Raw genomic sequence first — 22,337 nt, forward strand, 5'->3', positions numbered from 1 at the left:
AGCACCACTGACAAGAGCCTGGCCCCATCCTACATCCTTTCTCACAAGAGGACAGAGCTGATTCCCTTCCTCCAAAATACAAATGCTGGGGTTTGTGACAGTTCTCTCTCCACATTCCAGACAGTGCAGACTCTTGTGCAGACATATTTCACTCTGGTAACAGCAATCATTGGTGAGATTAAAAAAAATTTATTATTAAACTTTACTCCATCAACAGCTCTAATAATAAGAGGGGGGAAAATGGAGCAGGAAAATACAAGGTAAAAGAGTAACTAAGGTCCATTTCCTTGCTGGTCTTTATCCATAGGTATCAAGGACTTCAGGATTATTTTATTATTTCCATTACAATTTTATTCAGTGCTTAAGAACATGCTTGGTCTGGGAGGATTCATTTCCTCCACTCCCTTGCAAGCCATCCTCCTTTTAGATGTCATTCAGAAAAAGCACCCTCATCTTCCTCACAAATCAACCCATTCTTCTGGAGACTAAGCCACCTGTCCCCCAGGCAACAGAGTGATGGAACCAGCTCCACCTAGTGCTATGCCAGGTGCTATATCCTGGTTTGGCCTCTGTCACGTTGGTGCAGCAAATGAAGAGACACCAGGAAATGCAGGAAGGCTAAATAACCTCTTGGGTTTTGAAGGCACATCATCCAACAGAGAAAGACCACCAAAGTATGGGCAGATGTGTGCCTGTGGCACAGCTGACTTCTGTTGATTGCAGAGTTAAATCAATGCACTTCAGCACCACTCCAACCCCTAAAAATTTTACATCAGCATGAAATTTGTCTGCAGCTCAGACAGCAACACCTCGTAGTCCATGAGCCAGAAGTCAAGAGCTCTCTCCCCTTAACAACTCAAAGAAAAGTGAAGCTTCAGGAGACCACAGATCCTTTTGCTTCCTTAGTCACCCTTGTAGGGACCCCAAGTATGGAAATGCCACATTTCTGTCTCCTCTGACTTTCAATGACAGGCTGAATAACACTCACAAGTCTGGCACTGTGGAAACCACCTGCAGAGACTCCATGGGAGGGCACCAATGGGTCAGTAACTCAGAGCCCTTCAGCACAGATGAGATGTGGAGGGCAGCATTCCCACAGAATACAGCATGCCAAGCCCTCATATCTGCAGCCCTGTGGGAGTGCCTCCACTTCTGTTTCTCTGCTTCAGTTAGGGCTTTAATTAGATCTTTTTTCCTCATGCTTATTCCTTCAGCACTGCTGCCTGCACCTTCTCCACCTCACACACATACATGCAAATCAGTTTGGGCTCTCACATGCTCCCCACTGTCCCTTGGTTTGGGCACTTCTATTGCCAATTACACAGAATGGAAGAAATCACAGATTCATTTGGGTTGAAGTGACCTCAAAAGGTCACCTAGTCCAACCCCCTTGCAGTCAGCAGGGTTATCTGCAACTAGAGCAGGCTGCTCAGAGCCCCAAACAACCTGACCTGGAACAATTCCAGGGATGGGGCATCTCCCACCTCTCTGGGCACCCTGGGCCAGGGTCTCACCACCCTCACTGTAAAACATTTCTTCCTTCTCTCCAGTCTAAATCTCCCTCTTTTAGTTTTAAACCATCATCCCTTCTTGTCCTGTCACAACAGGCCCTGCACATATAGGTACTTGAAAATACTGTGCCCACACAATTCCTTATTGCTTCCACATTTTAATCACTCCTGTCTTCTTTCAGCTCATGCTGCCTTATCTTTCTTGCTACACTCCTGAGGGCCACCTCACAAAGCCTGTGTTAGATAAGAGACTTCTCTCCTATGTCTCCAGCAAATGAAGCACCAGCAGACAGGAAGAAACCTGCTCCCAGTCCCAAAGCTGCTCCTAGCTTGGTGGAACGTAACCTCTTCCATTCACCTTTTTTCCTCAGAACTCAGCACCAGAGAAGAGGAATGAAAGAAACACAAAAAGAATTAAGAACACACCTTTTTTTTTTAAAAAAAAAAAATCATATTAATTACATTCATCAATGGAATTAAGCAGCACCACCTCCCCACCTCTGGCTTAGCCACCTCTCGCCCCTCTGTGCAGTATCTTCATGGCGACCACCCCAGGAGGCAACAAGGGTGGGGACTTCCTCTGCAAGGATCCACTGCTGCTTATTTGTGTAGATAGGCATCGAGCCAGAGCTCCCCTGAATCCTTCAAAGAGCTGCCAAGAGAAAACCACATTTCCTTCAAAACAAGGTCATGAAACAGAGTGTCCAGGGAGCACAGCCTTGTGGGAAGACTTTCTGTCTACAGGAGCTCACAGAATGGTTTGTGCTGAAGGGACCTTTATAGGTCATCTAGTCCAACCCCTCTGTAGTGAGCAGGGGCATCCTCAACTAGATCAAGCTGCTCAGAGATCATCAGAGGCAAAGAAATGTAGACTACAGCTCTGCGAAAAGATGGAGAAGATTCAGACCATGGGGGCTGCAGCAGACAAAGACTGGAAGGCTAAAGGAAACAACTTCATTAGAATGAAAACAGAAGGAGAAAGCACAGCAGCAGAGAGCCACATGGCTTTTTGATGGAGTAAAAGACATCTAAGGGGCAAGGAAAAGCAAGATTAATGACAGTTCAGACTCATCTTTATGAGAACACCTCTTCCTCTGGAGCATCCTCAGGGACAGAGGCACCAAACCTGGCATCCTACTGAGCTCTGACTCTTCACAAGTGAAGAAAAGAAGCTCTCCATTAGGTGACTCCTGCTGACACCATCTGTCTGCTGCTGCTGAAACCAGCACCATGGCTGAACAGTCTTCCATCTATACTACCATCTATATTTTTATGGCCATCTATACTACCAGAGGCTACTACCATAGAACTTCTGTGATGTGAGCTGGCTGCCCTTCCCCTTGCCTTGTTCACTCTGTGATAGTGGAGAACCCTTCACTCACAGTCTGCAGTGGGTTGATACGTACTGCACTATGTCGGCAAAGGCAGTGAGCAGCGGCTTGCACTGGTACTCAACACCATGTTTGGCACACAAGGACTTCACCAAAGGGGCCACCTTCCAGTAGTTGTGTCGAGGCATTGTAGGAAAAAGGCTGTGGGAAGAGAATATCATCATTCAGTGGCATTTGTCATCATGAAGAACCATAGAATCCCAGACTGGTTTGGGTTGAAGAGACCTCTAAGGCTCATCTAATCCAAGCCCCCTGCAGTCAGCAGGGACATCTGCAACTACAGCAGGTTGCTCAGAGCCCCAAACAATCTGATTCCTGATTCCAGGAATGAGAAATTTACCACTTCTTTGGGCAATCCCACAGAACTCCTGCCCTTCTCCTGTACCCAAGATTCAACCCTCCCTTGGCCCATAGCCATCAGTGCTCTGTCTCATGCCACTTCAGTCAGCACCTGTACTAACCAGAAGGCTGCTAACTCTCACCCCTGTACCATGCCACTCCTATCTAAAGTGGTGTTGGTACACACCAGCACTCCAAAAACTACCTTGAAGTTCCTGTTCCATCCCCACATAAAGAGCACAACACTGACCCACGTTATCTCTTGTTCCTGTATTAGCTGATAGAGAGACAGGGACCTTGTAGGCTCCTCAGACCTACTGTAATCAGTACTCCTTGAATTTCCCTCACACCCCCAACCCATGCTTCAACTCACTGGTGCTCAATTTGGAAGTTCAGATGTCCACTGAACCAGTCATTGAAGAAAGACTGGTGAACGTTACAGGTTGCCTGGAGCTGAGAGGAAGAACAGCAACATATTAAGCACTGGTTTAGAAATGTCCCTTCTCACACATGTGTCCAACACAACAGTAAGCAGGTACAGGCTTATTATCATCATGTGTCTTCTGGCTGAACACAGCAACTCCAAGAGCCATCTCCAGTCAAGAGGAGATGGACATGCTGTGATACAAGAGTGTTAGGGACAGGATTCAGAAGAACAGACTTGAGCTCCCCAGTCAGATTAAGTCATAACCTCCATGACTTTCTGCTCTTCTACTTGAAAAAACTGTGTCATGGCTTCAGAACTAAAATAAAACAGGGTGCACATGAAAGATCTGCACTGTTCATGCACAGGAAGCTCTCTATCTGAAGAGCATTGCAGCATCTCCAGTTATTTACCTTGAGGCATCTCTGCTCAGCATTTGAAGCCTCCATCCCACTTCTGCACTAATCACTCATTTCACACAGTAAGGATAAGCTGCTCAAGTTTTCCTCTCTCAGTTCCCATCACTTCTGTGATCACCTCTCTTGGGCATTACATACCCAAAGCTTTTAAGTTCTCACCTTTGAAGTCACAGGTCTCTGGAGAGAAGGTCTTACCTGGGTAGAGAACCAGTCCACATTCTTATCATAATCGATGTGCATCGGGATGTGGTTCATTTGTGTAACCCAGACAAACCAGTTACTCTCTATAAACCTGCACACACAAACACCCAAAACCATTACTGATGTCACACCTATGCCCTGACAAGTCAGGACAAGACACTGGTAGAGATACCAGCTATCTGTTGCCCAACAAAATGAACACCAGGAACCCTGAACGTTTGACCAGCAGATCACACACACCTTCCAAAGACATGCCTGACAGACAACAACCACTGCCTTGCTGCAAGGCATGAGGAGACAGAAGAGTAGGGGGTTGAGGCAAGAGATAAAGCAGGAGGTTGAACAAAAGCTGTCACAAAGGACTGGTATAAACTGGGGAAAGAGAATGGAGGAATGATAAACTGAATGATACCTGACTAATATGATCAGCCCCAGCAAACCCTTCAACCCCAGCAAGGGCCAGTAGGTGAGAGAGAATCTGATGTAGAAGGACAACATCCAGGCCAGGTCCTGTAGAGTAAAAGGAACAGACAAAACTTCATTAAGAGGATGAACTACTGGCTTCTGGATTTACCACCCCTTCTAGGTGGCACTCCCTTTAAAATCTCCCATAATATCCTTTACTGGTAAGCAGGATTCAGTTTTAGGCTGAAAGCTACTTGATTTCAAAATCACATTACAAAGTGGAGGTGCACTGACTCCTCTTCCACCCCCACCCTGATTTCTGGTACTTGTCCCTTTTTCCTGTGCCCAAGGGCTTTTACTGCAGTGATTGGGAAGCAAAAAAGGGTGGCCAGAATGACCACTTCTACCTTCAGCTAAACTCTCATGTTACCTGAGGGACAAGTTCTGTAGGAACATCAACTCTGCAAAAGAAGGAATGCCTCCAGACATTCAGACACACCAGACCAAGACAGGACATCAGAGAACATCTTCTGTTACCCAACTGGGAACTGATCTTTTAAAGAGAAGGGTTGTGTGGGATGTACCCTCTCTCCCCCAGCAAACATAGAATGGCCTGGGTTGGAAGGGACTTCCAAAGGTTATCTAGTATAAGCCCCTCAGCAGTTAGCAGAGGCATCCTCAACTAGATCAGGTTGCCCAGAGCCTCATTGAGCCTCACCTTTAATATCTCCAGGGATGGGGCCTCAACTGCCTCCCTGGGCAACCTGTTCCAGTGTTCCACCATCCTCATGGTGCAGAACCTGTTCCTAACATCCAATCTAAGTCTCCTCTTCCCTAATTTGAAACCACTGCCCCTCATCCTATCACTACATCATGTGCCACATCACACCCCTTGCCACAGAGAGACACATCCCAGAGCTCCTCCCAGTGATTCCCTTCCACTGAAACACATCCATTCAACCAGAAGTCACCACTGGAGCTGACTTACCACCCACTGCTTCCGCTGCACCACGAAGTAGAATATGTACCACTGGAAGTAAAGAGGCACCAGAGCTGGGGGGCCAACTAGAGTAGAGAAATAGATGGCAGAGACATTAACTGTGCCCTTTCACCCCAGTGAGATGGGCTGGAAAAGGAAGGAGTTGAGTGAATGCTGTCCACAGCACTGCGAGAGGGTAGGGTTACTCACTGATGAAGAAGTACTTGTGCTGGTGGTTATAAGGCATGAACTTCTTCTTTTGCACACCAAGCTGTTGAAGTAAGCAAATTACTCAGGCCATGGAGACACCCCAAGACCTATGTGCATACACTCCTACCTATGCTGTCAAAGCAATGCAGTCTGAGATACCTCCTAACCTTTCAAAGAGATGTCCTGTCAAACCATGCCACCATCCACCATGTCACTGGCTTCATCATCCCCTAGAACTTCAGTCTATCACTGCCAGGATAACTTTTCATCCCTGCTTTGGATGCACAAGAGGCTGGTGGGAAGTCTCTTTCAGCCCAGACAGCGACGTGTACTGGAAGCTCTTCCCCTACAGAGGGCACAGCTGCTCAACACTCAAAAATCCATGAGGGAAGAGTCTGCTGCCCAAATCAAGCTTCAGGAAAAAAACAGAAAAGCTTGTGATACTATTAATAAACTCCCACCTTCTTGCAATTAATCTCCAGAGAGCATTTAGGCATTAAACTGTGTCCACAGGAACAGAGGTGAACAGATTATCCTCCCTCTGAGACTAGTTATTCGTCGGTGTTCACTGTATTAACATAACATCACCAGCTTCCATCAGGAATTCCATTGTACCCCTGTACATGTTCAAACCAATTCCAAACAGCAGCCTGCCCTTAATTTCACTGCATTCTGAGCATTTCAGCCAGGTGATGCCATGAATTTATGTAACTAGTTTGTTTTAAAGGACTGGCAAATGCTGAAGCCATTAATTAACCTCAGAGTTGTACCAGAAATAAAGCTAGACTCCAGTCTGACACCCACTGTCAGATTGAGACTACTGAAACAGCTTCTTTGATCACTAGTTGTAAATGCTCCAGAGTGTCCTTGCTTGTCATCTACTTTGTTTCTCCAACTACCACAAGGAGTCAAAGCTGATCTTGATAATGAGAACAACTCGCAATCCTCTCTTCATTCAGCTGCAAGCCTCTCATCAGAGAAATCTGAACTTGTAACTGTGACAAATATTTTGGTCTTATTTTGAAAGCTACCAAAAATAACCTCCTGAAATGTGAAGGCTAGAAAAACCTCAGAAGGGCAGAAAAACCTCAGAAGGATTGGGAGTATTACTAAAGGATATCAGGGACCAGTAGGAGGTAGGGTTGCACTGTATGAAATAGCACATCAACTCAAACTATGTTCTGGAGGTACTTCTCGTTCTACCAGAAGCAATTTTTGTGTGTTTTTGGGGCTTTATTTTTAACCTTCAGAATCAAATTGGATCATTTGAACCCAGGGAAGATTGTATTAGGGGAAAACAAAACAAAACAAACCCAAACACAAAAGCAAACCCAAACACAAACCCAAACCCCAAACACAAACCCAAACCCAAACAAAAAACCAAAACCCAAACACAAACCAAAACCCAAACACAAACCCAAAACCCAAACACAAACCCAAAACCCAAACACAAACACAAAACCCAAACACAAACACAAACCCAAACAGGTGCAACATTAAGTTAAGGACATGAAGGATCTTTTTAACATTAAGGATCTTTTTAATTCTTGCTTTTCAAAAGCTGTTAATGCCAAGCCTGCACCTTCTCCAAGTCCCCAAAATACTCAGACAGCTCACTGCCCAAGCAGTAAGCCCCCCAAAAGCCTTCACCAGGTCTCACCTCTACAGAGAGTGTTTTTCCCAGAGCAAAAAACAAGGGGTGCATGTTCACGTCAGGGTCCTTGCGGAAGCAGTTGGGTTTAGCGTGGTGTTGGAAGTGGAGATGATTCCACCAGCTGGCTGGTGCTCCCTGCAGGAAGGGATGAGAAGAGAGTGCCATAAAGAAGTTGCATCTTCTGCCCTTAGTCCTCCCTCCCCAGTAGCTCCTTGTATTTGGTTTCTCCAAGCTCAGACTGCAGAGCACCCCAGGCCAAGCCCCTCTCAGCACTGAGCGCCCACCTTCAGATGGCCAATCACAAACTTGTGGACCCAGTGGTTCCATTTCGATGTGCTAAAGACTGAGAGATGTCCAAAATCATGCTGAAGCCAGCCAGCCTGGGCCTGTAATAAATAATAAAATGGGGGGGAGGAAATCAACACCACACAACAGTGCTGCTGGGCAAAAAGAAGAATCAAGAGGCTCAGAAGAGGGTTTGCTTTACTCCTATGCTCCTCAAGACATACCCTTGGCTAGTGAGAGCATTTCTACTACTAAGACCCAGTCCAAACACTTCTCTTTTACTATGTACCACTACAGTCCAGACTTTGCCTAATGACTTTTAGTCCCAGATAGTTGTTTTCATGAAAGGGGTGGGGGGGAAATCATGTTAAAAAAATAAAAGGCAGAGAGCTCAGAACCAGCATTGATTCTCTCACAAAACTGCACAGAAATCAGCAACAAAGTCTCCTTTAAGGAGCTGCTTGCTGCTGCCTCCTCTGAGTACTTGTAATTCCAAGAGGATCAGCTGGCCGCAGGAGAAAGAGCTGGGGCTTTGAGAGCTGCTCTGCCCTCTCCTCTAACTCCCTGCAAGTTCCCATGGGAACACAGCGGCTTGGCCCCTGCACAGTGCCTTGGAGTTCTGGCACAAGGGACCTCAGAAGGGCAGCATGGCTTTCACTGTAGGAAGAAGGCTGGGAATAAGGAGGGCTTTGATGGGTTATGGGAAGGAAAAAGCAGGGCAAAGTCTGCTCAGCCAAAGCAACATGTCATGGCACTCTAATGTTGCCCCTTTGGTGAAAACCAGGGAGAAAGAGATCTATGGAGAGTCCATGAAGATAAGATTTGTCTTGTGGTTAGGGCAATGAGCACCTAAAGGAATCACAAGATCACAGAATCATTTTGCTTGGAAGAGACCTTTAAGATCATGGAGTCCAACCCTCAACCCAGCACTGCCAGGTCACCACTAAAACATGCCCCTCAGCACTACATCTCCATGGCTTTGAAACCCTTCCAGGGACAGGGACTCCAACACTGCCCTGGACAGCCTGTTCCAATGATCTGCAACACTTCTGGGGAAGAAATCTCAACCTAAATCTCAACTGGAGCAACTTGAGGCTGTTTTATCTTGCCCTGTAGTTATTCCTTGGGCAAAGAGACCAACTCTCACCTGGCTCCAGCCTCCTTTCAGGGAGTTGTAGAGAGCCAGAAGGACTCCCCTCAGGCTCCTTTTCTTCAGGCTGAACAACTCCAGTTCCCTCAGCCACTCTTTATAGGACTTGTCTCTGGACCCACTCCAGAAACTCCACCTTCCTGGACTGAGGGACCCAAATCTGAACCTAGGATTCTAGGTGTGGCCTCATCAGTGCCTAATACAGGAGTACAATCCCTGCCCTGGTCCTGCTGGCCACATTCTGGTTGATCCAGGCCAGGATGCTCTTGGCCTTCGTCTCAAAGGCCTGGCTTCTGGCACTTTTGGGTCATCTTCTGTTTTTTTGCCTAGCTGCTTACCTGGACAGTGCCTAGCAGCACTGCAGAGAAGAGGAAAGGCACTGTGGATGCTCCAAAATACCAGATGGTGAGCCAGGCTGCAACATCCAACATCAAGATGTGACAGAGGTACAGGATGAAAAAGGCAGGGTTGGGGTTGAGAAGCCCCATCCTCTCCACAGTGCCACGGAGCTCACGGAAATCTTCTACCAGCTTTTTCTGTGGGGAGACCCAAGAGCATCTGCTGGTCTGAAAATGCCTCAGAACCTCAAAGAGGAGCTCACTTCCCCCTGTCAAGAAGCTACTGTGGCAACAGGGAAAAGCTAAGGATCACCTGGAGGGCAAATCTTCACTAGAAGTACTAATAATGACATAAAGTGAAGGAGAAGCTACAGGTCAACACAGAGATTCCAGGAGACTTTATCATTTTATATACAGGAAATTCTGGCTACCATTAAGAGGAGTTAAATAGCACAATTTCAACCCAAATACCAGACTTTTAAGGTACTTACATTCTTGCTGGGCTCAAAGCTGGGTTGATCTGGTGCCAGCTCTCCAATCAAGAGTGGGCTCAGGTACTTTCTCACCAGTGTCTTGTCAAGATGAAATGCTGTGAAAGGATCCTGAAACACAAAGGAAGAAGGCTGAAGAAAAATGATTGTTCAGGTGACAGCAAAAGAAATAGATTTCATCATATCTTGGACTCAGTACAAAGTAACCCAGCTAATGGAGCTGGCTGAGACAGATTTTACTGCCCCACATCTTACTGCTTTGTTCAGACCATAAATGGTCTGAACAAATGAAGCTGAATTCTATGCATCATTTTCTACCTGGATGTGGTTAAGTGCAAGAAACATGAACTCATAACCCAGTTAGGAATCTGAAAATCTTGTGTCTCACTGAAGCTCAAGATGTGTGGAATCATGGAATCATTTTAGCTGGAAGACACCATTAAGATTATCAAGTCCAAGCCTTAACCCAGCACTGCCAGGGCACCCCTAAACCATGGCCCTCAGCAGCACATCTCCAGGGCTTTGATACCCCTTGAGAGATGGGAACTCCACCACTGCCCTGGGCAGCCTGGGCCAGGCCTTGACAACCCTTTGGGGGAAGAAATTGTTCCTCGTGTCCAACCTAAACCTCCCCTGCTGCAGCTTGAGGCTAGTTCCCCTTGTCCTGTAATTTGTTCCTTGGGAGAAGAGACCAACCCCCACCTGGCTTCAAGCTGCGTTCAGGGCGTTGTAGAGAGCCAGAAGATCTCTCAGCTTCCTTTTCTCCAGGCTGAACAACCCCAGATCCTTCAGCCAATTCCTCAAAAGATTTGTGCCCTCAGCAACTCTGTCTTTGTTTTGCCTTTAGGTTCCACTTCTTTTTAACTCAAGCCCCACATCCTGAAGTGAATGTCTGACTAGGAAGAAGGGCAAGATGCTGGCACAAAACCAGCTGAACTGGGTAAAATAATGGGACATGCAGGACACAGATAGGTGATGGCACTTCCTGGTGACTCCCACCTGTCTCAAAACCCCTACATTGTTCCAAACATGCTTCCTTGGCAATTCCCAAGGCCCCTCTGTCTACATCTTCCTAGAAGTTTTGTTCTCTTGCTACCTGCCTCCTATTCCTCATCTGATTCCTCCTCACGTTTCTCAGGAGTCCACTGCTTCTTGTTCATCTTTACCATTCAGAAAATCCCTGTTAGAGAAATCACTTTCATCATTTAAATGTCCTGTCGATCTCCATGGCAACCAGGCAGCCAGAAGGAAAAAGAACTCACTGCTGGCTGTTATCACTAGAGATTTTATCACTGTATTTAGATTTAAATCCCTCTGGGCAGTTTGACAGCCCTGCTGATGATCCCCCATTTGCCTCCTTTTGCACATTTCTCTTCCTATGTCCAAATTAGCATAAACTTTACCCATCACCCTCAGCCTAAGAATGCTTTTTCTTTCCTGAGACAGTATTTGCACAGCACTCTGTAAGCTTTCTGCATCATGCACTGCTCAGGACTATTGTTACTAGCTCCTAATCACATGGGTTTTAAAGTAAATTGTATTAAAAGATCTCTAGTCAAGAAAGGGGTTAAAAGCCCAGCTGATGTTGCCAGCTCTGGGCAGCCCTGTTGCATTTCAGCTGTAGCATCCTCTCTGCTCAGGCTTATACAAATAAAAGAGGGGAAGAGAAGAGGGGTTTGTAATTTGCATATTCTCACTGGAAGTGGGGGGGGAATGGGGAGGAGTATGTGGGCAGATCAGAGGAGGATGGTACCACCCAATTAGACCAATCCCTTCCATGGAGGCTGTGAGACCTGGCAGTGCTGATTGCACCTCCTTGAAATCAGAACATTCTGGTGGCATTCAGCAAAGCAAAAGTGTTCTTTCTTCCCTCCCCAGTTTTGCTGTTTGTGAGGAGTTTCATTCTTTACAATTCCAGGACAAAAACTATTGGAAACATTGGAGTTCACTTGGCTGGGGTTCCTGAGTGGTCAGCAGTTCAGCTGCACCCAGCAGTGACAGAGATGACAATGCCCTATCTGCTGGCCACTGTGAGTGACCCACTTCTGGTGGGGCTTCAAAAACGCAGGTGCTCATCCTCACCTCATGAAGTCTGTGTGAGCCCAGCTTCTCTTCAGATTTACACTGCACACATACAGTGAAGTGAGGCAAAGCAAGTCCCTCCTTTCTGCTCAGGACTGAAACACAGCCCATCAAAACCACTCCTGAGGCAGCCTCAATGTCTCATACCTGCCCTTGGGGCTAAATACATTTGGAGAGCTGCATTTTCTGCACTGCAAGGCATAATTAGGCAGAGGAAGGAAATCCACTGACAAAAGTACCCCACAGGTCCAATTCAAACAATGATTGCTCCACTTTGCAACAGCCACTGGCATTCAGAAGGGTTGATTTATGTTTTTAAAGACCAAAATACGACTTTCAGCAAGATTTTGCACTAGTGCCACCTCTTGGACACACAGAGCTGGACTTCTAAAGCAGGAGGAAGCTCTATGTGTTCATACACTTGTGAATAATGAGTCCATGTACTGGGAATGTCCTCTCCCTCCCTAGTAACAAGTGACAGGACAAGAGGAAACAATTTCAAGCTGCACCAAGAGAGTTTTAGGTTGGACACGAGGAACAATTTCTTCCCCCAAGGGGTTGTCAAGACCCGGACCAGGCTGCCCAGGGCAGTGGTGGACTCCCCATCCCTGGAAGGGTTTCAAAGCCATGGAGAGGTGGTGCTGAGGGCCATGTTTTAGTGGTGACCTGGCAGTGCTGGGTTAAGGGTTGGACTCCATGATCTTGAAAGTCTCTTCCAACCAGACCAATTCTGTGATTCTACGAATATCTCGGGTGCTTCTATTCAGTTCTGGTCTGTGGCTAGGCATGTATAAAAATAGAGTATTCTTATATAGTGTACGTGCTCGAAAATCACTGTTTTCCCCCAGATTTAAGGCTGGCTGCACACATTTCCGCAGAGTTTTTGTTGTTCCTTCAGAAATGTCCTTGTGAAGTCAGTCACCCGGGACCCTCTTCTCCCAGAGGGGACCGCACTTCTGCCCTTGCCCCCAACACCGCTGTCCCCTGCCCCTCTGTCCCGTCCCTCCCCGGGCTGGGAACGGTCACCCCGCCGCTGCCCCGCCACTCACCGTGGCGTCCTGCCCGGCGTAGTGGCTGATGACCCGGGAGCCTCCCGGGTGCCTCCGGTGGAACTGGCTGATATCGTACACCTTCCTCTCGATCACCAGCCACCGCTCCTGGCCAGCCGACCCCCGCCCATTGCGCTGCTCGATCTCCTCCCAGGTGAAGAACCGCTGCGACCGGCCGCCTTCGGAGCCTGCCATGGCTCGGTTCGGATGGGTTCGTCGGAGCCAGGCGAGGCTGGCCTCGTCGGGGCTTGGCGAGACTCGGTTCGAGGGACTCGGCTCTGTTCGTCGGGGCTCGGCCGAGTTGGGCTCGGCTCGATTCGGCTCGGCCCTCGCCGTCCGGACCCCCCTCGCCAGCACCGCCCGAGTCCCCCCTCCGCTCTCCCTCCCCCTTGAACACCGGCCCGCTGGCTCGCTTCCCATTGGCTCTCCGCGCCAACAAGCCCCACCTTCCCGGGGTTCCCCCACGCCCATTGGGCCCCTCTCCCCTTTGCGCCCGCCCCTTTGGCTGCGCGCAGTGAGAGGCCAGTGGCGTGCCTTCGCCGGGCGTTGGGAGTGCATCGCACGGGGCTGGAGCCCGTGTAGGGTTGGTGATGGGGATTATGGAGGAGGAGGATTAAAGTTCGGTCCCGGCAGCTTCGACTGTCCAGGGTGTAATACATTATGGGCTGTAATAGAGAGAATCATAGACTGGCTTGAGTGGGAAGGGTGGTCATGTAGTCCAATCCCTGCAGTCAGCTGGAACAGGTTGCTTAGTCCCAAACAACCTGGTTCCAGGGATGGGGCATCTCTGGGCCACCTGGACCAGTATCACTACCACCTCCACTATAAAAACACTGCTTCCTTCTCTCCAGTCTGAGTCTCCCTCTTTTTGTTCCATGCCATCATCCCTTGTCCTTTCACAACAGGCCCTGCTCAAAAGCCTGTCTCCAGCTTTCTTCGTGGCCCTTTCAAGTACTGAGAGGCCACCAGAATGTCTCCCTGAAGCCTTCTTCAGGCTGAGCAGCCTCAGCTCTCTCAGCCTGGCCTCACAACAGAGGGCTTCCAGCCCTCGCATCATTGCTGTGTTCTCCTCCGGCCCCACTCGCAACAGGTCCATGTGAAGAACAGGGTGACATTTAAAAGGGAAGGAATGTAGAAATTCAAGTGTGTTAAAGCCAGTGCTGCTGACAAAACTGAACTACCAGCTGCTTCCTCTTTCCTTGAAGTATCCTCCCCACATGGGTACGCTGTGTAACTTTTCTGTTCTGGCAGTACTCATCTGCTATGCAGGAGTACTCTGAGTTATGAGGATACAGACAGACATCCTACCACGCCTCATTTGGAGAAAACACAAAAGCCCAGGACCCAAGCCATCAACAGAGGATTAATGTATAGGCTCTGCAGTGCCAATTATAGAATCAGTTTAACCAGAAGACACCATGAAGATTATCAAGTCCAGCCATTAACACAGCACTGCCTGGTCACCGCTAAACCATGGCCCTCAGCATCACATCTCCATAGCTTTGAAACTGCTCCAGGGATGGGGAGTCCACCACTGCCCTGGGCAGCCTGGGCCAGGACTTTGCAACCCTTCATGCCCAAGTTGCTTCCTTTTTGTCTGCCTTTACAGCCTGTTTCTCCTAACTTGTGGGCTGAGGATGCCTCACCTTCCCTGCCCTTGGTTTTTTTCCCCCTTAAAGATCATCTAGTTCCACACCACGGGCAAGAACATCTCCCACTAGACCAGGTTGCTTGAAGCATCATCCAGCCTGGTCTTAAACACTTAAACCCATGAGACATCCCCAACTGTTGTTCCATCTGTTCTTCCTCTGTCTTCCAGCTGCCACAGCCTCTTCTATTCTGCGGCTGCTGCTGTCTGGATATGCAGCCAGAGGGAGGAAAGGTGTCACCAGCACAGAGCATGCCCGTTCGATGGTGCTCTGCAGGTGATTCTCCAAACAATAGCCTGCTGCATAGTGCTGAAAGAGTGAATGATGCTAAAGCACAGATCCAGCTGTGTAGTACTCCATGCATATGCATTACAAATGTACATTAAAATCCCTCTCTCCACACTCAGCTCCCTTCTTCCCTTCTCCCCTTCCCCAGCAGCAGGAACCTTCTCTTTGAACTCTCATTACCGATTCGGAATCGCTTTGTTTTCATTCACACCTTCCCAGCTGACCTAGTTGCAGCAATTCCAGTTGAGTGTAACCATGGAAACAAAGACCCACCAGACTGCATCCCTTCTTATTCTGAACATCACCCGATTGCTACAGCGTGTCTTTCGAGCTCGGAATTCGATGCCTGCAAAACACCGAAGCAAACTGCTTTTCATTCCCTCCCTTTATCAATGCCAATGCACCAGCTAGGGCACCCCTGCTTCTACCCATCTTCAATGTCACCCGTGAAAGGAAAGAGTCTCTCCTGGGCTCAATTAAAAACAAAACAAAAGACATAAGTTGCTTTGTCTGTCGAATGCTGACCACCCCACAAACAGAACCATAAAGGACATTAATAAACATTTAGCCTATTTTTTCAATTCAACCATTATGTTCCAAACAGTGCAGTAATTATTTCAGTTTCTGTTGTTTATCTGAGTGTCTGTTGCACAGAAAAAAGAGCTGTCCTAAAAGTTAGGAAATGGCCTCTAGTTGCACCAGGGGAGGATTAGGTTGGATATTAGATGAAACTTCTGCATTGAAAGGGTGCTCACTGGAATAGGCTCCAAGGGGAGGTGGCTGAATCCCCATCCCTGGAGGTGTTTAAAAGAGGCAGAGGAATGGTGCTAAGGGACATAGTTTAGCAGCAGACTTGAAAGAGTTGGAGAATGGTTTGAGTCAATGACGTTAAAGGTCTTTTCCAACCAAAATGATTCTATAGTTTGACTTTCCATCATGAGTCCAGGAGGCACTGGTCAGTTTTCTTTTTCCTCTACACCACACTTAATAAAGCAATAACTCTCTTTTCCTGTGCAAGAAACCTTGTTTTGAGGGATTGTATGAATAGCTAAAAAAACAACCCTAAAGAATATCCCAAACCAAAATATCCACTCATCTGGATGAACTGCATTCCCCTCAGATGCCTCCTCTGATTTCAGCAGAGCCAGAAGCTATGATGCTTGTTAACAGCTTATTAACAGATTTTCTCAGACAAATGATGCAACAGTCCTTGAAATTACCTTCAAAGCTTCCTCTGACATAAAATCCACAGCTCTGTTTCTTTTCCCCTCAGTAGATGATTCAGCCCAAGAGAAGACGTCGTGGAGTCTGCTTGAATCATCCATCTCTGAGCAGTGAAGGTTTTCATGTCCTGCTACAAGCTGCTGGCTGTCAACAGCGGTTGGTTGTCCTGCACTTGCCATACTCACCATCTCAATGGGTCTCAGAGGGGCAAGAATGAGGTCTTTGTAATGAAGACAGTGAGGGGAAACCAGCTGGAAACCACTCACTAGCATCCTGCATCCATCTGCAGCTGTTGGCATTAGCAGAGCCAATCTTTGCTGGAAGACAATTAACCAGGTGCAACCAGACCTGACCACCCTGCTCTTCAAAGAGCAATTTTTCTGTTCAATGCTCTGGCTCTTTGTCTTACCTCCACTGCACCTGTCTCCATTTCTCCTTACCAGCTGTCACCCAGCTTCCTGTGCTGCCAAGGATCATCGAAAATCATAGAATCCCAGACTGGTTTGGGTGGGAAGGGACATTTAGAGGTCATCTAGTCTAACCTCCTGCAGTCAGCAAGGACATCTGCAACTAGAGCAGGTTGCTTAGAGCTCCAAACAATCTGACCTGGAATGGATCCAGGGATGAGGCATTTCCCAACGCTCTGGGCAACTTGGGCTTTTGGGTGGAAGGTTGTGATTTGGGAGGGGTTTACATCTTGCCAGATAAAGCAGCCAGCAATCACTATACATAAGGGGTGGGATTGGTGAGATTAAACATAAGGGCATGTCCAGAGATGTAAATTAAGATTAGTAATTGAGGGAGTAAGGCAGTTTATAGTTGTTTATAGAGTTTTTCCCATTTGAAAGCAAAGCCTGAGTAAAAGGCTGATGATAACAGCAGAACATCAGTAGGTTGGACTTTGCACTATGGGTTGTTACCAATGAGACTGTATGGATGAGGCAGTGTTAAGGGCAGAGCATTTCTCTCCTTATTCTTGTCCTGACTTGCAAAGTCTGTTGCTTTCTCTACTAAACAAGTGTGATTATGTACTGTGCTTCCTTGGCAGCCTGACCAGTTCGTGCCCTAACCCTGATAATCTCCCACAGCCCAGCCAAGACCCACTGCAGAATGTGCAACCCATGCCAGCGATGGCAGCACAATGGGGATTTCTGTTTGGTTCTTGGTTGGGTGCCTTGTGAAGTCAGTCAGCTCTCAGCCACTGTCCCATGACTGGCAAAAAGTGTCACCAACTCAAGATGCCAAAATATGTCAGGGTTGGGGGGAAAAAAATGCTTTTAAATAGTCAAACATATGTTTGGGAGCATTTTGTTTTCATTTTAAATAGATCAGCTTGGTTAGCCAGCTTTAATGGCATTTCATCACGGGCTCTGTAACAGAGCAGGAGAAGAAAAATGCACAGAATAGCTGAGGGGGGTGGGGAAGATCAAAACCTATGTATTCCAAATTTTTCTGATCAAAGTTACACTCAGTTGCAGTGGAAACATGTATATTTTCTTTAAATTTAATAATGACTCTAAGGCCCTTCACATTGCTTCCTTTTCACAGGTTTCTAAAGTCAGGGGGCATTTACTGGTCTAATGTTCTATGTGAGAAGGAAGAGAAAATCATTTACATCTTGCCAGGAAAAGCAACCAGGAATACATAAGGAATAGGGTAGCAGAGATAAAAACAGGCATGGTTTTTGTCCTTCAGATGTTCACCCATCTCAACCCAAGTTCAGAGCCGTTCCTTCCAGGAAAAGAGAGAGAAAGCCTGGGGTCCTTCTCTCCTTACCTGTATTCCTCCTTGGCAGAGTAACTAAAGCTAGCTAAGAGTCTAAAGATGTAGGTAAATTTGATCATCACTCAGTTTTTCTCCCAGTATCCTCCATTCCCACTTTCTGTCTTGGCCCATCCCTTTTTTTCCCCTTCACATGCCTGCTCCATATCCCTCCCATGCACCCCTTGCCCACTTCTCTCTCCTGATACCTCTTTTTTCCACCACATCCCTTGGAGTATTCCAGCTTGACCAAGTGGCTGGTGATAGATCTCCTGCATTTAAAAGTGAGGAAGAAGGAGAATGTTCCCCACATCCATGAGAACAACTGTGCAGCTGCAGTGCATCTCCATGTGCTGATGCCAGGCTGGGTGCTGCTGACAAAGTGGTATTCCTGGTATTAATGGAGACTCTAGTCCTTCTAAAAGGCAGATTAAAAGAAGCTTCTCTTATCTCACCAACTTCTGCATAAAAGTCAGTGAGGGATAGGGAGATATACCCCCCCAAAATGGTTATTTTGGTGACACTTTTAAACCATTTTCCTCAAGGTCTCGGTTTCTTTTACACTAAGAAATTGTAGAATCACAGAATGCCAGGTTGGAAGGGACCTCAAGGCTCATCTGGCCCAACCTTTCCAGGTAATAGTAGAGTCTTAAAACTGTACAGATCAGGGGAATGCACTGCTTCCCTTGGGAGATGATTCCAATATCTAACTGTTTAGACTAGACTAGACTAGAATAGAATAGAATCAACTAAACCATGGCACCAAGCACCCCATCCAGTCCCTTCCTAAACACCTCCAGTGATAGTGACTCCACCACCTCCCTGGGCAGCACATTCCAATGGCAAATCTCTCTTTCTATGAAAAACTTCTTCCTAACATCCAGCCTGAACCTCCCCTGGTGCAGCTTGAGACTGTGTCCTCTTGTTCTGGTGCTGGCTGCCTGGGAGAAGAGCCCAGCCCCCACCTGGCTACAACCTCCCTTCAGGTAGTTGTAGACAGCAATAAGGTCTCCCCTGAGCCTCCTCACAGTGAACAATTTTCTTCTGCAGTCCAGTCAGGATGTCCCCAGGAGTAACTTGGACCCATTACTCCTGGTCTTTTCCACAGGACTCTTTGCATTAAGGGAGTCTCCATCTTCTTGGTAGCCACTCTTTATGTACTGGAACATAGCAATAAGGTTTTGCCTAAGCTTCCTTTTCTCAAGGCTGAACAAACCCAGTTCTCTCCTGTCTGTCCTGCTTTCCCCCCATTCCCCAGCCCAGCAAGGTGTCCTTCACTTAACTCATTACCTTACATGTTTCTCTGTCGCCTTGAAGAGCAAACATACTCCATCTATATGGACCCCCTGCAAAAACTCTTCCACTTTGCACTTCTCTAGATGTCCTTTTTCCACACTTTCTTTCCTAGTGTGTTTCTCACCCTTTCCCCCCTCCCATCTCATGACTACCAGATTAAACTCAGGGCTTTAATGTCTCTTACACAAGCTCTTTGTGCCATTAAAGCTACACCGTCCAACAAACAGAGCCTTTCACCTACTTGGCCACAGAGGAGAGTCTGTTCTCCTCTTGTTGCTGTGGCTGGTTTGTGCCCCAGGAGCCAATAAAACCTGGAACAAATGCTGCAGAAAGCTTGACAGCATTAGGGGCTGTGCTGCAAGACCATGAGAGCTCTGGGGAGGTTGGACAGGCATCTTTCAATGGCTTCTCATTAGGGCATTACACGATTAGCTCTGTGAAACAGCCAGATGAGCAGCTCTGCCTGCTGACTTCAGGTCTATGTCTAATCAGTACAAGAGTCAATTCCTTCCTCCTTACCTGGTCTTTGCTCAGCAGGGAGGCAAATTTCCTCAGCTGGCCAAGAAAGGCAACAGCATCCTGGACTGTACCAAGAATAGTGTGACCAGCAGGATCAGAGCAGGGATTGTCCTCCTATAATCAGCACTGGTGAGGTCACACCTCATGTACTGGGTTAATTTCAGGGCCTTCATTACAGAAAAGACATTGAGGGGTCAGAGTGGGTCCAGAGAAGAGATACAAAGGTGTTGAAGGGTCTGGAGAAGAAGACTGGTGAGGCAAAGCTGAGGGATCTGGAGTTGTTCAGCTTGGAGAAAAGGAGGCTGAAGGGAGACCTTCTGGCTCTCTACAACACCCTGAAGGGAGGTTGGAGTCAGGTGGGTGTTCATTTCTTCTCTCAAGGAACAAGTGATAGGATGAAAACCTGGGACTTGCACCAGGGGAGGTTTAGGTTTGATATTAGAACAAACATCCTCACTGAAAGAGTTCTCAAACGCTGGAACAGGCTCCCCATGGAGGTGGTTGAATCCCTGTAACTGAAGGGGTTTAAAAGCTTCAGAGACATGGTGCTAAGGGACATGGTTTAGCGCCAGACTTGGTGGAGTTTCCCCAGCAAAGTGATTCTGTGACTCTATGTTTCTAAATATACCACTGCACACACCTCCTGACCTGCTCATTCCTCAGGAAGCAGGACTTCCTCAGCCAAGGAAACCATTCAAGCCCAGCACTTGTAGCCAGCCCTCTGTAGATTGACCACTGAGCTCTGAGGTATGAACAGCCATAGACTGACTGATAAAGCTGCTTGTATGCAGAAGAACCACCAGTTTCAACAACATTCCTTTTGTGGAGCAGTGACCAGATGGACTATGACCATGAGATAAAGCTGTGAATTACCAATAATACCTATCTTTATCTCCAGAGCTCAAAAGAAACCATGGCTTTGAACCTAGTTGTGGCCATAGTGGGCACAACCCTTCCATCAGGACACTGAACAAGTGAAAATATAACATGAATGTAAAAGTTAATTTCCTTTCAAGAAACCTCAAATCTGTCTTTTTTTTTTTTTACTTTCTAGAAGTGAAAGATCCTTGGTGGAGCTTGAAGAAATGCATCCAAAAGTAGTACATTTGTGGTATATTTTCTTGTGTTGTCCAGTGGCCCCCTCCATCTTCCTAGACGCTCCTGTGTTCCTCAACTTTGCAAACTGCAAAGAATTGTAAAGTAATATAGTTTGTAAAAAACCTCTGCAGGGCTTCAGTGCAAGCTCCTGGCTCAAAGCAGAGCTTTTCTCCCTCTCAGCCCAGTCACAGAGACTAAAGAACCAGATCTTCAGTTACTAGCAATGGGAAAAAACACTAGCACTCAGTTGTACATTTGGGTTCTTCCATAAACCAGACTGGATTCATGTTGCTTACAGGCTGATTTGGCACAGAATGGTGCACAAAGGAAGCTGAGGCAGGCTTGGGTGCACAAATGTCCTTATTTCTTTAGCTCAGCCCACCGTGTATGGCACACATGGACCTCAAAGCTATTGGGGGTGGGGAGAAGAACAACCTAAAAAAAACCTCAACCCAAAACAAACAAACAAACAAAGAAATAAAACCAAAACAAAATCATACCCAAACCAAGGAGAGATAGGAAAAAAAAAGAAGGAAGGAAAATTGTCTTCCTGGTGGCTAGCCAGGAATGGAAGCTCTGGGGTCTTCCAGGCAGCTGTCCTTTTCTCCAGTGGAGCAAGGAGTCCTTAGAGCAGGTTTCCAACAGTACTGATACAGTTTTCATCAAAACCCACTGAAATTACAGGTTGCTCCTGCCTGAGATCATTGTAGCACTGCCTGGAGCACACTTGGTGAGCTGCAGCAGTTGCATGCTCCATGCACATGTAACGTGCAAGTAGTGTTGATTGGGTGTGTAAGTTCTTTATCTGCTGTAGTATCCAGAAGGCTTGACAATGATAAATTAAGATCTGGAAGGCAAAGGGGGAAACAAACAGAAAACCGACACAAATCCAAAACAGCCTAAGAAAGGATGATTCACTTATGCATCATAATCAGTTTTTAGGAGCAACCACAGAGAGAAAACCACATCAGAGTCCATGTGTGCAAATCCCTGAGGACAAGGACATGAGGATACCCCAACACAAGCCCCAGGGCAGCAGTCTCCGGGTGTGTGCTTCGAAGGGAAAGGCTACAGAAGGAACATCTTTAGCCTTACAAAGGTGAAAGTATCCAACATGCCATGAAGACAAGTCTACAGGATTAAACCCCTGACATTCAAAGACCTCAGCACAGAAAGCACCATGAGAAACTTCCCCCATGTTGTGGGAAACTTCTCCCACATCACAAGCTTCAGGTCCACCTTAACGTAGCGTCGTGCAGACAGTTATTATTATCCTTGTCTGAGGTCTGTTTGGAACCAAACTAAATAAAACTAGCAAGCCTTAGGAAAACATTCCTTTCGTTGTTGACTCTTGTCACCCCACACCACAGGAAGAGGCTGTTTCACAGGCTGTGCAGCAGTAAACCCAGGCAGAAAGAGAGGAAACCTATAGCGTGCCTTGGAATGAGGGCAGCACAGTGATACTTGCCAGTGTAGAGGTGGTGTATGCTCCTTCCCTCTGAGCTCCTGTTCTCTGCGTGGGGCAGCATGGATGGACAAAAAGGAGAGGAACAAGAAATTTATAGATATTCACC

General features: G+C 47.2%; 1 protein-coding gene across 1 annotated transcript; it reads right to left on the reverse strand.

Annotated features, from left to right (window-relative positions):
• Nucleotides 1-1,587: 1,587 nt before the first annotated feature.
• LOC104304441 (acyl-CoA (8-3)-desaturase) lies at nucleotides 1,588-13,227 on the reverse strand. Its single transcript, XM_054172019.1, has 12 exons — nucleotides 12,929-13,227; nucleotides 9,798-9,908; nucleotides 9,307-9,504; nucleotides 7,818-7,919; nucleotides 7,540-7,668; nucleotides 5,880-5,940; nucleotides 5,679-5,755; nucleotides 4,698-4,795; nucleotides 4,280-4,376; nucleotides 3,615-3,694; nucleotides 2,918-3,043; nucleotides 1,588-2,163 (listed from the first exon to the last, which is right to left on the reverse strand). Exons 1-12 carry the CDS (start codon nucleotides 13,121-13,123, stop codon nucleotides 2,112-2,114), a joined length of 1,326 nt encoding a protein of 441 aa, XP_054027994.1. The 5' UTR covers nucleotides 13,124-13,227; the 3' UTR covers nucleotides 1,588-2,111.
• Nucleotides 13,228-22,337: the final 9,110 nt, after the last annotated feature.

This window comes from Dryobates pubescens, chromosome 22 (genome assembly GCF_014839835.1).
Source record: "Dryobates pubescens isolate bDryPub1 chromosome 22, bDryPub1.pri, whole genome shotgun sequence".
Taxonomy (NCBI): domain Eukaryota; kingdom Metazoa; phylum Chordata; class Aves; order Piciformes; family Picidae; genus Dryobates; species Dryobates pubescens.

What these genes read in the sequence shown, in the direction of transcription:
- LOC104304441 (XM_054172019.1), bottom strand. Translation starts at nt 13,123, where the DNA reads ATGGCAGGCTCCGAAGGCGGCCGGTCGCAGCGGTTCTTCACCTGGGAG. An exon ending in TTGTGATTGGCCATCTGAAG is followed by an intron (nt 7,669 to 7,817) that starts GTGGGCGCTCAG and finishes CCCTTCCTGCAG; the next exon opens with GGAGCACCAGCCAGCTGGTG. An exon ending in GGGCTGATCATATTAGTCAG is followed by an intron (nt 4,377 to 4,697) that starts GTATCATTCAGT and finishes TTGTGTGTGCAG; the next exon opens with GTTTATAGAGAGTAACTGGT.